This window comes from Motacilla alba, chromosome 2, assembly GCF_015832195.1.
Source record: "Motacilla alba alba isolate MOTALB_02 chromosome 2, Motacilla_alba_V1.0_pri, whole genome shotgun sequence".
NCBI classification, from domain to species: Eukaryota; Metazoa; Chordata; class Aves; order Passeriformes; family Motacillidae; genus Motacilla; species Motacilla alba.
In genome coordinates, this window is record NC_052017.1 from 120,768,482 (window position 1) to 120,783,581 (window position 15,100).

At 39.5% G+C, this 15,100-nt stretch overlaps 1 protein-coding gene across 4 annotated transcripts in view; it reads left to right on the top strand.

Moving 5' to 3' along the window:
* Positions 1-1,574: 1,574 nt before the first annotated feature.
* Positions 1,575-15,100, top strand: part of CRISPLD1 (cysteine rich secretory protein LCCL domain containing 1) — a 37,242-nt gene continuing 23,716 nt past the window's right edge. For 2 of the 4 annotated variants that reach the window (XM_038129293.1, XM_038129292.1), the window contains exons 1-2: positions 1,680-1,817; positions 2,737-3,059. In XM_038129293.1, the coding sequence (XP_037985221.1) occupies positions 2,802-3,059 (258 nt within the window). In that variant the 5' untranslated portion in view covers positions 1,680-1,817; positions 2,737-2,801. Of the gene's footprint in view, positions 1,818-2,736; positions 3,060-15,100 lie in introns of those variants that run through there. The other 2 variants (XM_038129295.1, XM_038129294.1) reach the window with 2 other exon arrangements.

Sequence of the window (15,100 nt, forward strand, 5' to 3'; positions counted from 1 at the left end):
TTTGAAGCCCAACAAGTATTCAGGGCTGATGGAAAAGGGCGACTACTGCAATTTCCAGTTGATGTGAACCCCATAAATATCTTCACTCTCAAAATTTTTCAGTTTCTTGTGTGCAAGCATTACTGGGTCTAATAATACAGCTATTCTGCTGCTTTATAATGAACTAACACTTGTGCCTGTACACAGAACAGAATCTGCATCTTGGCCTCCAGAGGCCTAAAAAGGATGGAAATAAGATATAGTACTTGTGATGTGAATATTTAAAAAAAAATCCAGATGTGACATATAGACTCCAGCAAATGCTTCCAATATTTTGTTTCCTTCCCGTTTCTTTAAACTCTTCTGCATGGCCAGAAGTATGTAAGTATGGCTCATTCTTCTGTACCCACAATGACAAGTGATAAGTTGTCCTGGTGCATAAACACTGAAAAATCTTGCATCCAGTCTGCGTATGCAGCTGCAGGGTGGCGTTTTACCTAACACACTTTTGTAACAGAAAAAGTTTAGCGCCCAATACTTGAGCACAGAAATCCAATTCCAGGATTGCAAGGAAAAAAGTTAGATCAGCCAATATGAAGCATAAGAACTTTTGAATGTGTGTGTAAGTGTGTAAGTAAAAGACTACATATAGCATCCCATACTTAGTTCCAAAGTCTTTAGGGAAATTATGACTAAAACTGAGAAAGAGAGAGCACAAGAAGCAGCAGTGTGTTACTTGCATGGCATTGTTTCTCTTGGGCCCATGAAATTTGGAAGCATTTATAGAGCTGGTCTGAAGCCAGCTGGATTCTGATGAATTTTAACCTCAGCCTCTCAGTTTCTGAAAATGAAAATACAGAAAACTTTTGGAAGCTGATACAGCAGTCCTGTGAAGACTGGAAGTTGGTCAATCCGGCCGTTAGTTCAATGTAACAAATTATACTAAGTAAATGAAATGTCAACCCCATCAGCTCGCAAAAAAAATCAGTCTAGAAGACTTCGATACTACAAAAAGTATGTATCTGATGCCTATTCTTGCTTGGCACAGAAATGAGTGCTTACAAAATTTTGAATTCTACTTCGTTAAGAGAAGTCTCATGTGGCTGGTTTGAATCCACAATAAAATTCCTGTCCTGATACCTCCAGCCATATTCACATGTTCTGCACTTTTGCGGAACTCACAGCTTTTACTCTTTCCTACGTCTCAGCAGGAGCAGGCCGGCTTAGCATCCTCTTGCCGGCTGCCAAGGATGGAGGCGGTTGGGGACGGGGCCCCCCTCGACTTTTCTGGGCCATCGCTTTTGCAGGACCGCGGCCAGCTTCTGCTTGAGGCTGCGGTGCCAGCCAGCCCTCGCTGCCCGCCGGACTCCAGGTATCGCTCCGGGAGCTGTTGCGGGTTCCGCCGCCCCCGGGCGCCGATGCCGGTGCCGGGGCGCGGGTGCGGGGGCCGGGGCCAGGGGCGGGCGCGGTGCCCGGAGCGCGGCCGTCCCGCCCCGCGGGATGCCGGGGAGGGCTGTCCGCCGCACGTCACCGCCGCCTGCGATAAATGCCCGGCGGGGCGGGAGCCGTGGGGAGAAGCGTGGAAGCAACTCGGGGCGGTGGTGGCGATCAGGAGGCGGGCGGGGGAGGCTGCGGCGGCGGCTGAGCTCGGCGGCAGCCCCGCGCCGCGGCTCCGCTGCTGGACACGTCCGCGCCCGCCGCGCCGCTCCCAGCGCTGCTCCGCCGCAGCCAGCGGGGCGAGGCCGTGCCCGCGCCCCCGGCCCGAGGCGGGCGTGGCGAGGAGGCGGGCGGCGGAGCGAAGCTGGCTGCGGGGAGAGCGGGCAGCCGCCGCCGGAGGGGTAAGGGCACTGGCGGGGGGCAGCATCCTCCCCGCAGCATCCTCTCCGCGGCGGCGGGAGGAGGGCGGCGGTGGCAGGCCCGGCGGCCGGGGGCGCTCCGGCCCGGTGGGCTGCCCTACGGAGAGCGGGGCCGGGCGCGGGCGGCGGCGCGCTGGGGAGCGCTCGGCTCTGCCCGTGCGCCTCTTTGTGTTTCCCTCCCAGCCGCTGGGTCCGGTGTGGCGGGATTCGCGCGTGCTCGCCCAGGGTGAAGGCGCGACCTCGGCATTCCTGCCTAAAGCACTCAGTCGTGTAGTAGGTGTTGTTAGAATATCGCATTCTTGGATGTGGTGCTACTTTTTCTGCGAGTTTTCAGTGCTTTCCTTTGGTTGGTGACTAGAAAAACGCCGTCTCCCCCGTTTTCGTGTCCGAGTGGAATACCTTTAGATTCATTAGGGTTTTGGAAGTCGTAAAACAAAAGCTTTAATCAAGGTCATAATTTGAAATGCGCTAAGAGGGGATACTTTGTATCAAGTTAATTGTGGATTTCAGTTTACGCTTTGGCAATGACTGCAAGCCTTTAACCTTCTTTTGTTAAGTTCCAGTACTGGAAGACCTTATCTACAGTCTAATCTTCATTGATGTCTGGCTCCTTTTAAGTAGATATGAAAAGCATGCTGTTTGCATGCAGGCACTGAAATGTGCATGTCAATGTAATACATAAAACCACTTGAACAAACTGAAGTTCGTAAGGCTGAAGATAAGCTATCTTCCCAAATCAACAGTGTACACTTTTACAGTAAAAAAATGCAGCATCCTGCTTTCTTCCCCTAGAACAACAGTTACAAAATCCGTATGAACTAGAGATTTTGTTGCTTAATAAGTCCATACAGACCAGTCCTTCAGTCTACAAATTACATTACTCTCTCTTATGCATTTACAGCCAGCAAACCTGGAAGAAAGACTTTGTCTTGGAGCTAACTCCTGAGCATTTTGAGATCATTCATCATGAAGTATGTAGTACAGGAATGGCTCAGAGTAACTACCTTGCTATTCATAGCTCAAGCAGTTTCTGCAATGGTTCTTCCCAATTCCACGCTCTTAGAGGAACTTTTGGAAAAGTACATGGATGAAGATGGTGAGTGGTGGATCGCCAAGCAGAGAGGGAAAAGGGCTATCACAGACAGTGATATGCAAAGTATCTTGGATCTTCATAATAAATTACGGGGTCAGGTGTATCCACCAGCTTCCAATATGGAATATATGGTAAGGAAAAACGGATAGTGACATGCAGAAAAAAATGTTCTTAGAATAGTTGCTATCACTTTGTAAAACAACATACTTTCAGTCTTAGCTTTCTTGTTGTCTCATTTAAAGAACTTGTCACTTGTTTGTCTTATTTTTTTTTTTTTTTGGTACAGGTATGAACTGTGAGATAAAAATGCCTGTTTGTGGATCAAGTGTCATGCTCTACTTATATTAAAGTGTTTAATCTCTCATAGCTCTCCTAAATTTAAGTAGCAGTTCCTCAGTGTTAGGAGCCAATTTCCAAAATTGCAGTACTCAATAAAGTTGATTGTAATTGTGGCCTAAAAAGTTAGCATCTGAGAAGAGTACTGAGAAATGAAGTTTCAAGATAGCATGCATGTATTCTTTCCCATGCTTCAAGGTTGGATGGCATTTCTGAACAAAATGAGGATCTTACGACAAGAAAGTCTTCTATTTAAGTTGGCACGTTACTGGAGGGCTGTATATTACTATGTTTAAGTTAATAATGTATAATGTAATAATTTTTCCTTAAGAAGCCTCTATATTTGGACTATTGTTAATGGCATTAAGTTCCATGTTTCGGAACTTTGTTTTTATGCCATAGTTCAAGGCGAATTCTATCTCTCCTTGCTAAGTAGATGAAATCAGGTCATTAGAACTTTTAAGAATTCTAGGGGGTTTAACAAAAATGGACAATTTTTCTTTATTCTACACCTTTTTCCTGTGTCCACATGGTATATTGTTGACTTATCTGTTCATGCACCAGAGAAAAAGCATTGGTATAGGAGGAGTTGTTTATATCAAATATTCTACAGGTTTCTTGTCACTTTCCATGCCAGAGGTTAATATTAACACATTTCCAGATAAAAATATCTTGCCTAGACTGGAGTGATGTCTTTCAGGTTGGAGCATATATGGGTCCTGGAGAAACCATGTTTGCTTAAACCATCAGTAAAATCATAGGATGGTTTGGGTTGGAGGGGACCTTTAAAGGTTCTCTAGTCCACCTCCTATTAAAGGCAGATTAACTTAAGTTTACCTATATGAGTGTTATTGTATTAGACTAAGAGCCAGCAGAGAATTAGTTTATGGAATCACAGGATATATTGCCACATATCATCTCCAAACAAAGGGATGATAATACCTGAAACTGCTTTAACCCATTCAGTTACAGTTGTGTGCACATATTCGTAAACTTTGTTTTCTGTTGGGACTTTTTCAGACCTTGCTATAATAGAGGTTAACATTTTGTTCCCAGTCACTCATGCCAACTTTTTTTCTGGAAAGCTCAAGAACAAGCTATTAAGTCTTTTTGTAAAAGAAGAATTGGGAAGACTGTTGCTTTCCCTTGTTAAAATACAGCAAGCCTTTTTCTTGAGATTCTCTGAAAGTGCAGATATTTGTAGTTTTGTGATTTTTTTCCATTCCTAATACCATACTACATTTGCCTGTCTTATATATCTTGGAAAGGAGAATTTGGATATACTCACAGAAGTAAGGTTTTTGACAGCTTTATTCAAAGATTCCTCTAGCACTGCACACACTTGGGCTTAAACTCTGTGTCAGGTCTACATCTGGAACAAGTTTTTTTGGTTTTGTTGTTTTTTCTGTGCTCTCCAGTGATGCTTGAGCCAGAGAGTACAAGTAGCATGGAAAAGCAATTACCCAGTTCTAACATCAAGGATGTTACTCAAAGCAGGGCAGCAGCTTTCAAGAGGGTGGGACTCAATTTTGGCATAGTATCCTAGGGAATGAGGGATTAGGATAGGCAAGGTTTTGAGACCTGTGAAGGCAAAAGGTCTGTGTTAAGTGTGTGGTCAGAGGGATAGATACCTGTGGAGGGTATTAGAAGGGTGTGGAGAGAGCCTGAGTTGTCAAGAAGGTGTTGAGAAATCATTGTGATGGAGAGAAAGAGCATTTGAGGGATAGATAAGGGTAAGCTAAGACCTGTCAGAAGTTTATGGAAAGAGGTTAAGAGCACAGACATTTGCTAAGAGAGGGTATTTGAAAAGTCTAAACCTGTTAGTAAGTGGGGAGGAAGATTGTATCTGGAGAAAGAAGGTGAGAGTTGATATTGGGAATGGAGACAGGAGCGTTTAGAAGACAGTGGGAGCCACATGCTGCTTGAGCAGAATGAGGAAAGGACAGGACTGCTGATTGTTTGCACATATATTTTTATGGTACTCTTAGAGACTTTCCTTTCAATGTCTTAACAAAGACAATTACTAGTGCTCCAGAAGAGGGAAACCATCCATCTAAATGCTTGCCTGATGTTTAGCAAGATAAATGAGTGCAGCTGAAATACTTCTACTTTTGGTGTGGTTTATTAATATAGACATGCTGGCAAACAGGCCTCCTGCTATTGGCACACTCATGTCCCTCTAAACTGCCCTTTGTATTAGTAAAACCTCTCCTTGTGAATAGAACTAGTTCTGCTTGGGGGAATGAAGTTTTATGTATGACTGAACCTGAATGGAGACGAGCAAGGTCCAGATGTCTCCCTGATGAACCTGTATCTCTATAAATCTGTGGTATAGTTAAGAAACTTAAGATATCCAAGAGTGCTTGGAGTTGGGAGAAGTATGTGGGGGCTGCATGCTTTCACTGCACTGTTGGGTTACCTAAGATGTTCCAAACTAAAAGGCAGCTCTGGCTGAAGTGCCTCTGTCCTGCTGCTGTTGGTGGAACACACCTGAGTGGATTATGAGACTGATCCAAGTACTTAAAGAATCAGATTTAATTTTAAAAAATGTAATTTTAGGGTTTTTTTTTTTTTCATTCTGAGTCATGACACTATCTCCCTATGTGGCAGAATCAGATGAGTACTAGTGCTGATAAAAGAATGTTGGAATGCATAACTAAGGAATGGTTGGGATGAAGAGCCACATTGAGTAGGAGGTATTGATTTTATTACTCACTTACAAAGTCCAGCCTTACCTTTGAGATAAGGCCTGCAGCATAAGATCTTGGATCTATTAAAAATAAAACAAAACAAAACAAATAACAACTCCTCCCCCCCAAAAAAAAAACCAAAAAAACCAAAAACCGAACCAAACAAAACCAAAACCAAAAAAACCCCAAGGACAATTAAAAAGTTGCATTACTGAGCTGTACACTCTTTCCATATGCTTTGAAAAAGCAAACATTACTGGGCTGTCATAGTTTAGAGACCTAAAGTTACGGTGCAGTAAGATTCACAGTAGCTGGGTCTAATGAACAAAGTGTTCTCATGGTTGTCTGGCTGAACTTACTGGATGAAAAGTTCATCTTCCCAAGTACTGTGGCTCTGGTGGTGAGCAGTAATGGATTCCTAAGATAAGAGATAGGAATAAAGCATGTGAAAAGAGAAACTTTTGCAATCAAGCACCCCAGCTTCTAGCAAACAGCAGCTTAGGGACTTCCTCATCTGCTGTTCTACTTTTTGCATCAGATGAAATACTCTCACATGGAATTTTCTTTATGAACCTGAAAGCTTCTGAGTCCACTTGTATTTTTTGAATCCATTACATCAATTTGCAGAGTTCTATAAATTTAATTATGCAGTGAGTGAAAAAATACATTTGTTTTCCTTTAAACTTGGTCTTTTATTTGATGCCTTATTTTTTTCTTATTGTGAGAAATAATAATTTCCTCAGTGTTCACAAGGCTTTCAGCTGAAGAATCCTAATTCCTTTACTTGAAAACTGTTCTATCTGAAAAGCTGTTCCATTCTGCTATGGTTCTTCTGTTTTCCTTTTAATGCAAAGGGGACAAACCAAACTGTGGATAGTTATGGGAATCTGCAGATTGTTATAGTTGTATTTATTTTCTTCACTTCCTAATAATTTCTAACATTCTTTTACTTTTTGACTTAGTGTCCTACAGCTGATGTGTTTCATAGAGCTATTCACAATGACGTCAAGATCTTTCTAATGTGCCAAGAGGTCATTTACTAAAGCACTGTGTATATATAGTTGGCTGTTATCTCCAGCAGTGTCCTTATTACTTTGTATTCATTCAAATTGAATGCTGTAAATCATTTTGTCTTTCAGTCACTTAGCATTAATGAGTTTCCTGTCTTTTTCTTTTATTTTTCCTATCCTATTTTTACCTATCTTAAATAGTGAATACTATATTGCATTCTCTTTTCTTGGGCTTTTGAAGAGAAGGTGTGCTGCAGAGACGAACACATCTTGCAGAGAATCTGAAAAATTATTTTTTTATTCTTAAATCCCTTCTTTGTCATTTATCACTTCTTCCTTTACCCTATGATAGCTTAATTTTGTTTGTTTGTTATTTTTAACAATTAATATTTTTAGGAACTCTGTGGAAAACTTCTCTGCACTTACATGTTGACACCTTCAAGGTGTAATACATGTGGGAGTAATTATCTGTATATTACATATTTTTTTAACTTACCCTATAAAATCATCCCAGTGGAAGTCAGTTTTTAGTCTGTTGTTTCTCAGGATCTTCTAGAAGCTTTTTAAAATATTATCAACCGTGTGCTGGTTTTTGTTAATGTGGTAACAAGAGAGGCAATGTACTGCACAATAATTAGAAGTTTATTGACCAAGTTCTTCAGGTTCTTGAAGGATATTGCTTGGTCCCAGAAATTTGATGCTGTCAGTATTTTCAGTTTCGGCTGTTGTTTCTTAAGGCTGATTTGGACCCTCCACCTCACCTCCTGTATCCTTTCTGTATCTTTCCTGTATGGAAGAATTCTGGTGTGAGAATGTGCATAAGCTCTTCTGTAGGGAACAGTATTGCAAAAATTCATTAAACTCCTCTGCAGTGGCCTTATATGACCTTATGACTGCATGTTAGATCATTCCTTCCTAGACCTCCTCCTTCAAAGCTGAGAGAGTTTTTGGGTTGTTGACATTATGACTTAAATAGAAAAAGAAAAATCTTTTTTTGAGGCTATGATGAACAGTGTGTTATGAAAATGCATGGCAAATGCATGTTGTATATTTTTTTATCTGGATTGCTTCCTTTTAAAGAAAGGTGTAAGGAACATTTTCTTTTTGCTGCACACATGAATTTAACAGCACTGGAAAGAGAGGAGAGACGAATGAGGTTTCCCTGCTCCCCTTCCAAAGCATCTGACCAGAGCTTATAGCATGGTGTCATGCTTTCAGCATGTCCCACCTGGGCTGTTGCTGCCAGTGTGGCCTTCACACCATGTCTGCACTTGGGGTACATCCCTATGGAAGAGACATACTGGGAGCTGTGGCCAAGAGCTGCTGGCCCTGTTCAGTCTGACTGGAGCAGGGGGGCTGTGGCTCCTGCAGCTGCTCAGGTGTCCTCTGCTGTGTGGGAGCTGCCTGTGCCTGCCCCGCCTCTCTTGCCAAAGGCCTATTCTTTAAGGAAGAATGGGAACCATCATGCTTTGTCATATACTTGTCAATGGTTTGTTGTGGATTCATGTGAAGTAGTCCCCTTATTCTTTTATTCAGTTAGAAAGGGTTTGCTGCATATTAATAAATTCTTACTAGATTGTAAGGGCTTAATAAAACTTGAAAAACTTCCTCAACTCCTATTTTTTTAAGCATTAGTTGTGTATCATGAACTGAAATTGGAAAAACTTTTTTCCTAATAATTTCATTGGTAACATTGCACCTTAGTAAACCTGAATATATTAATGAAAACCAATTTTCTTCATGATTATTGCAGTCAAGACTTCAGAAATAGTCATTATTATTTGGATAGTGGAAGTTGTTAATTCCTCTATATTCCAAACAGTTTAGTTTGCAAAATAAAATGATTCACCAAGAACAATATTCACAAAAGTAGTTTGGGTTAATGAATTTATAATGCACTCTATTTTAAACCATTCTTCTAGTATTCATTCCTTGATTTCATACATAGTTTCCCAAACAAAGAAGTCAAATGATTCATGTGAGATTCTCATTCCATGCATGTGCATTTGCTGTACTTGAGAGTCTTCAGGTTTCAGCTTGATAGATAGCAGAGCATTTCAGCCTGGTATTTCTTGGCCCCAAGGCATGCACTGCATTTTGTAATTACTGTGATTGGAGACTCCAGTGTCTTCTAGGGCAAGGAAGTCTTTGCTTGTTTCATTATCTCTAGTCTTTTGGCCAGATCCTGCCAATAAATACCAGGGATGTCATTGCAAAGCCCATAACTTGCTTCCATAAAATTTTATACTTGGGAAGACTTGTAAGGAAAGCACAAAGTTCTAGAGGTGCTTTTAAACCAGTTCAGATTAGAATATTTATTTGTAGTTGTACATATTTTGTTTATAGCTCTGTATAGCTGTACATATTTTGTGTACAGCTGTGTGGTTCTTCACAAAAATTCTGGATGTGTATCTGGCAGCAGTGTTGGACTCATATTTTGTTCACAGAGAGGGAAAAAAAGAAATACTTTTTTCTTAGTTTGGTATAATATCTCTGAAGGTCTTAGTTTGAAAACCTTGGTAGTGATGTGTTGAAAAGGCTAATACCATATAATTCCTTTCAAAACCATGACTAATTCATAACTTCTATGAAGGGCCTTGTATTTTTGGAGGCTTGAAGATTTGCCTCACCATTTCAGTAGCTTCAGGAAGACTTCAGAAGAAAAAATTAAGAAATATTGATTATTTAGATTTTTTTTTAATTTTCCTGTAGGCAATTTTCTGTTATAGTTAGATAGAAACCATTGGACTTTGGATTCTATGAACCCGCTAATGGATAGAGCTCTTGCATAATAGTAAAAGATTATTCATGGCATCATAGGGACTGAATAGGGATCAAAATAAATTTTCTTGCTATTTTGTGATGCATTTAGGTTCTGTGATCAGTTTAATCAGGGAGTAGCAGCTCCTCTCTATGTGCAGGTTCCCAGATCAGGTTTTTATTTATTTTTGTAGTATTCTTAGGAGAATTGAAACAGCATTAGAAAACATAAAGAAAGACCTTGTAATGGATATACATGTTTTGGTGAATTTTTCTGTTCTGAAGTGCCCTTTTAAATTTCCTGGACCTTTCTGACAAAACATTTTGATGTCTCTGTTTATTGTATCTTACCCATCTTGCCAAAACTCTTCAGGGATGCTTGATTAAAAAACAATTCCTGTTCCTTTTGAGCAGAGGGCTTTGGTTTGTGGAATTGCCTAAGTGGCTGAAGAGCACTTTGGGTGCCAAGAACAGAGCAGCTCTATTCAGAGTGAACCTGCCCTCTTTCCCTCTGGTTTTCCACTTTTCTGCTTCACTTCAAAGATTGGTGGAAGTGCTTCAGCTCCTTTGCCTGTGCTCAAAGGCTACTGACTCTGCATCAAAGAACACAGTGACGTTGACTTATCCTCTTATTCTCCCTGGCAGTTTGAGCAAAGGATTGTGCAATGTGAAGTGGCCAAGGAAAAAAAGTGGTATGACTTCTATTGATGTAATGCCAGCAACAACTAAGCAGCTCCAAGTAAAGAAACTGAAAGTGGGAAGTAGCAGAAAGGCTCTCTGTCTCAAAGTTTAAGGGAGCCCTCCCAAAATATAATAATAAGCAACACAGGACAGACACTGTTCATCTTTTATATTTGCTGTGAGAGAAGTTTTTTGTCCCCAAATTAAAGAAGATCATTAAATATTAATCAGTAGTAGCAGAATCTAAGCTGAAGTATAAAATATGAACAGAACACAGAAAGGATCAATGAGATTTATAAAAGTAGCTCCCTGTTGCCTGCCATTTTCATATTTGCCTCAGAATCTTCCTCAACTAATTTTTTTCTTTTTAATTGAGAAAAAAATACTTATTTCTTAGCATTATTTCATTGAAATGCTAGATATGAAGTTATCCTGTTCTATGTAAATATAATGAGCCTTAGATTTGGCATGAGTCACTATCATAGAAAAAGTGTGATTCAAGCAAATGACTATCCTCTGGTAATGTAAAGATGGACAAATTTCACTTTATTATGAAAGAAGATAAGAGTTTCTTAAAATGAGGCTGTTAAATCCGTAATTTGGCTGCCTGATACATATCACAATAGATTTGTCCTGAATTCCCTATTGGATCTTCAAGTTGTCAGGGATTCCTTTAATACGTTTTCCAATGGTTTTTTGAGATTTTATTTGAAAATGCCTCTGAGAGTAATGCCAGGTCACATATGATCAATGAATGCTTTCTGGCAATAAGTTCAGTTCATTTATGTCAAAACACAGTGGTCATCTTTTAAAAGCATTTAGTGTGACACATATTTGAGATACCATAGCTAATTCCTGTTCAAAGTCCAGGAAGTTCTGTTTTATGTCTAAAACTGCTGTATGAAAGCGATCAGTTACAGTGAGTTTAACCTGGTAATCACTACTAGGATTTGAGGTGAGGACCTGTGCTCTGGTCAGTTTGTGATTGGCTATAAATATTCATGAATACTATTAGTAATGAATGTGTGCAATTCATAATTTGACAATGGACAAACTAGAGAAATCAAGATCAGCTTTCATGCTGTTGCTTCTCTTCTATTCCTGTTAGGATATAGAAGTGAATAGATGATTTTTAGTCATGTTCTAGTGGACAGTCTCAATGCACTCCTTTTAAAAGGTAGCAAAGAAAATGCACTGTTTCAGAACACCTTGGAAAGCTGAATATTCCAGCATGGTTTTTTAACATGTTTAGAGTACACAGAGAATTAAACTTGATTAGTCATGTCTGCTGGTTCCTATTCCTGGTTTTACTTGTTCAACACAAAGAGCTCAAACACATGAAACTGTAATAAGGAGATACTTCTAAATATTGGTGCAATTTTTCAGTGTTTGGGAACAATATTTTTGGCCATATACCACTTTCCTGTTTCCAGGCAAAAGCCACAGTTTTCCTGCTTTTTACTCTTTTCCAAAAGAGTAGCTGAACCCTCAAGGTCTATTCAGGGATCTCTGCCCAGTTTAAAGCTCTGTAAACTCCAGTCTGCCACATGGTAGCATGTAAGTTCCTTACATTTCACTTCTAGCCAGGTAGTAGTTTTCCAGCAGAAAATGCCTGTCTTAACTTTCTTGGTAAAGTTTGGCAGTTTTAGCTATTCTTTCTTTGTGTTTAAAGAATATACCATAAACATAAAGAATATGTTTAAAGTACTAGTTAGTATTGTTATGTTTTTATTTTCAAGGGAATTTTGTTTTTGCCTGAATTTTTCTGGTCATACTGCATAAGGGACCTCAGGGTGTGGGGAGACCACATTTTTTTCTGACTCAAATGGCTGGAGGTAAGCATCTCATTTGAGTGAAAGTCATTTGCTTTTCAGATGTGCTAATTACGATTAGTTTTCATGGACTTCCTTCAGTATCTTTGTACTGATGAAATTGCCTCACTGAAGCATGACTCAAAGACAGGCTGATGAAAACTGCCAATGCCTGTTCATCAAGAAGAGATCATGTCAAACCAATCCATTTTTACTTTTTTAATCACCCAGCAGTTAGGGAAGTATTAGGTATAGTATATTTTGGCTCTGGAAAGTTTTTGACACTCTCTACCCTGATGCCTGATGTTTTTGTGAGAAAAAAATTGACAGAACCTCCTTTTAAAGGTGTTTGAAGATTGAAGATTGTAAGTGTTGTAGCCTCTTCTGTTTTGGTTAAACACTTATGACTTGTGTGAGCAAGGAGTACACCTGAAAACTGCAGTGCGTGTGTGTGTATATACACACATATGTATACACACACACAGACACACACATATATATATATATGTATATATATATATATATTGTGGGCACAGGATGAGGTTGTGTTAAACAACATGATCAAATTTAGAACTTGAGAAGTAGAAGTAATGGCTGGGGATCAACATGATGAAACTTAACTGCAAGGTATGGAAGGAGGAAGAAAGCAAACTGATGAAATACAAGGGATAAAATGTAGAGGTAAAACTGCAGTATAAAGATGCAGGATTTCTACTGACTTAAAAAATAATATGTGTTACCAATCTGTAAAAGGAGTTGTGTGAAACTGGTGAGAATTTGTTTGAAACATAAATGTCTATTTTTGGTAATTTTTAAAGAATAGTTTGCCCATTCTAGAGAGAATGAAAGAGATTGATTATGAAGACAGGATATGTGATTTATGAGATGATTGAAAGGATGAAGCAGCTGAATTTGGTTAATCTGGGGAATAAATAAAGGTAGTTACAGGAAAGAGATTTTATGTGACAGTGAAACATCAGCTAACATTGCAGTGCAGGAGGTTTAGGTTGCATACCCAGGAGATCCTCTTTACTCTTACAGTCATAAAAATCCAGAAGAAAATAAAAGTAAATATTATTCTGAAAGTACTGTTCCTATTTTAAATTATAAAAATGTGGATAATACCATATATGTGGCTCATTGGAAAAGGTTAGATACACTACAGTCAGGATCAGTCTCTTGAAGTAACTTTTAAGTGTACCTTTCTGTTTTTCTGTGTTGGTGCCATGCAGGTGATTTCTAGTTTTCAACTGTATTTCTGGCATATTTGCTCATGGCATTTCTCATTCTATGTTTCATCTTTACTTTTTTTTTTCCTTCTCAGTGTCATTAGTCTTAATACAGTGGATTCCTTTAAAAAGTAAATAAATACCCATACTGTACCGTGGTATTTACTTTACCACTCTTTCCCTATATTTAGAATGTATACAGCAATGAGGTATTTATACTATGCCATGGTAAATGTTTACTTTCAGTGGTGCCCACTGTACTTACTTTTCCATCTTTACTGAGCTTGAATTTTAGCTCTTCTTTAATTTCCGTATAGTCCCAGTCCATATGATTTTTTCTGCCTTCCAACATATGTGAAAATATATCCTATTAAAATGTTACCACTGTTGAGGGTTTTTTAAAAAATATTTTTACTGGAAAATGTTTTTTGAGCTACTGGCCTTTGCAGTTCTGTTGCAATACCTTTTGGTGTAATACCTTTGCTGGTGTGCCTTGGATGAGAATGTACGTTTTTGATTTAACACTCACACAACACAAATGGTAGGATTCATTTCACAAAGCTTTTGATGTTGGTGGTGTAGAAGTCTGCATTTGAGCCAGTCCCCTTTAATTAGTAGAGAAAAATGAGAACCTCCAACACACAGTTTATCTCAGTTTAAAGTGGGTGGCTAAAATTATCTCCTTCTATAGATGCGTATTTGTCTATGTAACTGCAAAAGTTATTTAGATAATTAGCTCAGATGTAGGTATCTGCTTTGAGGCTGTTTAAATTAGGGTACATTAATCCCACTCATGTGATTTGTTTGGCTGTTGATGAACTTTAATTTAAGATGTGGTAGTCTCACTGAAAGAGCAGCTCCTCCAATAAGTAGAACATTGGTTTAGGTCCACACTGTACCTGAACCTTTTGTTGACAGAGGTGAAATTCCAAAATTGGTAGTCCAGTATGTAAAGCTAAACTGGCATTAGTTGTGGTTTATTTAAATGTGATACGGTGTAAACCAGAAGCAGTCATAAGATCCATATTTCCTGCAACATCCCTGCTGCAAAATGTGGTGCAGTCTTCTGGGGTAGAAGAGTCAGCAGCTGGAGGCAGTAACTGCTGCTACTGTTTAGTTTAGCCTGCCTGGCTGAGTTTTGGCTTCAGCCAGGGCAGTGTTTGAGAACATTTGTGAAACACTGATAGTGCCATATCTTTGTGTCTTTGATGGTGAACTAGTTTTAATAGGATACTGGTGAAAGAAATGCTTTTATTGACAAGTGTTGTGGTGCCATTCAAGCAGATTTGTGGAGCAAAAGAATTGATGCTGAGAACCTGACATTCATGCTAATTGCATTTCAGGGTTTGTTGTTTTCTGCTGTCTGTCTGTGTGGAATGAATACCCATGAACAACTTCAAAGTGCACTCTAGCAGTGTTCTGCAAAACAAAAGGAATAGTTTCAAGGAGGTTCATACTGCCGAGCAGTTTGTGATATTTTCAATGTGTGCCTATCTCAATGTAGAAAGTCAATCCTGATGATGATACCTTATCCAAAAGATAGATCTCATGACAGTTTTCTGACAAAGTGAGCAATATTTTTTCTTGATAAACAAGTTGAATTACCTTGCATGTAGTACCAAACGATTCCCAGTCAAAGTGCTTGTCAGACTTGG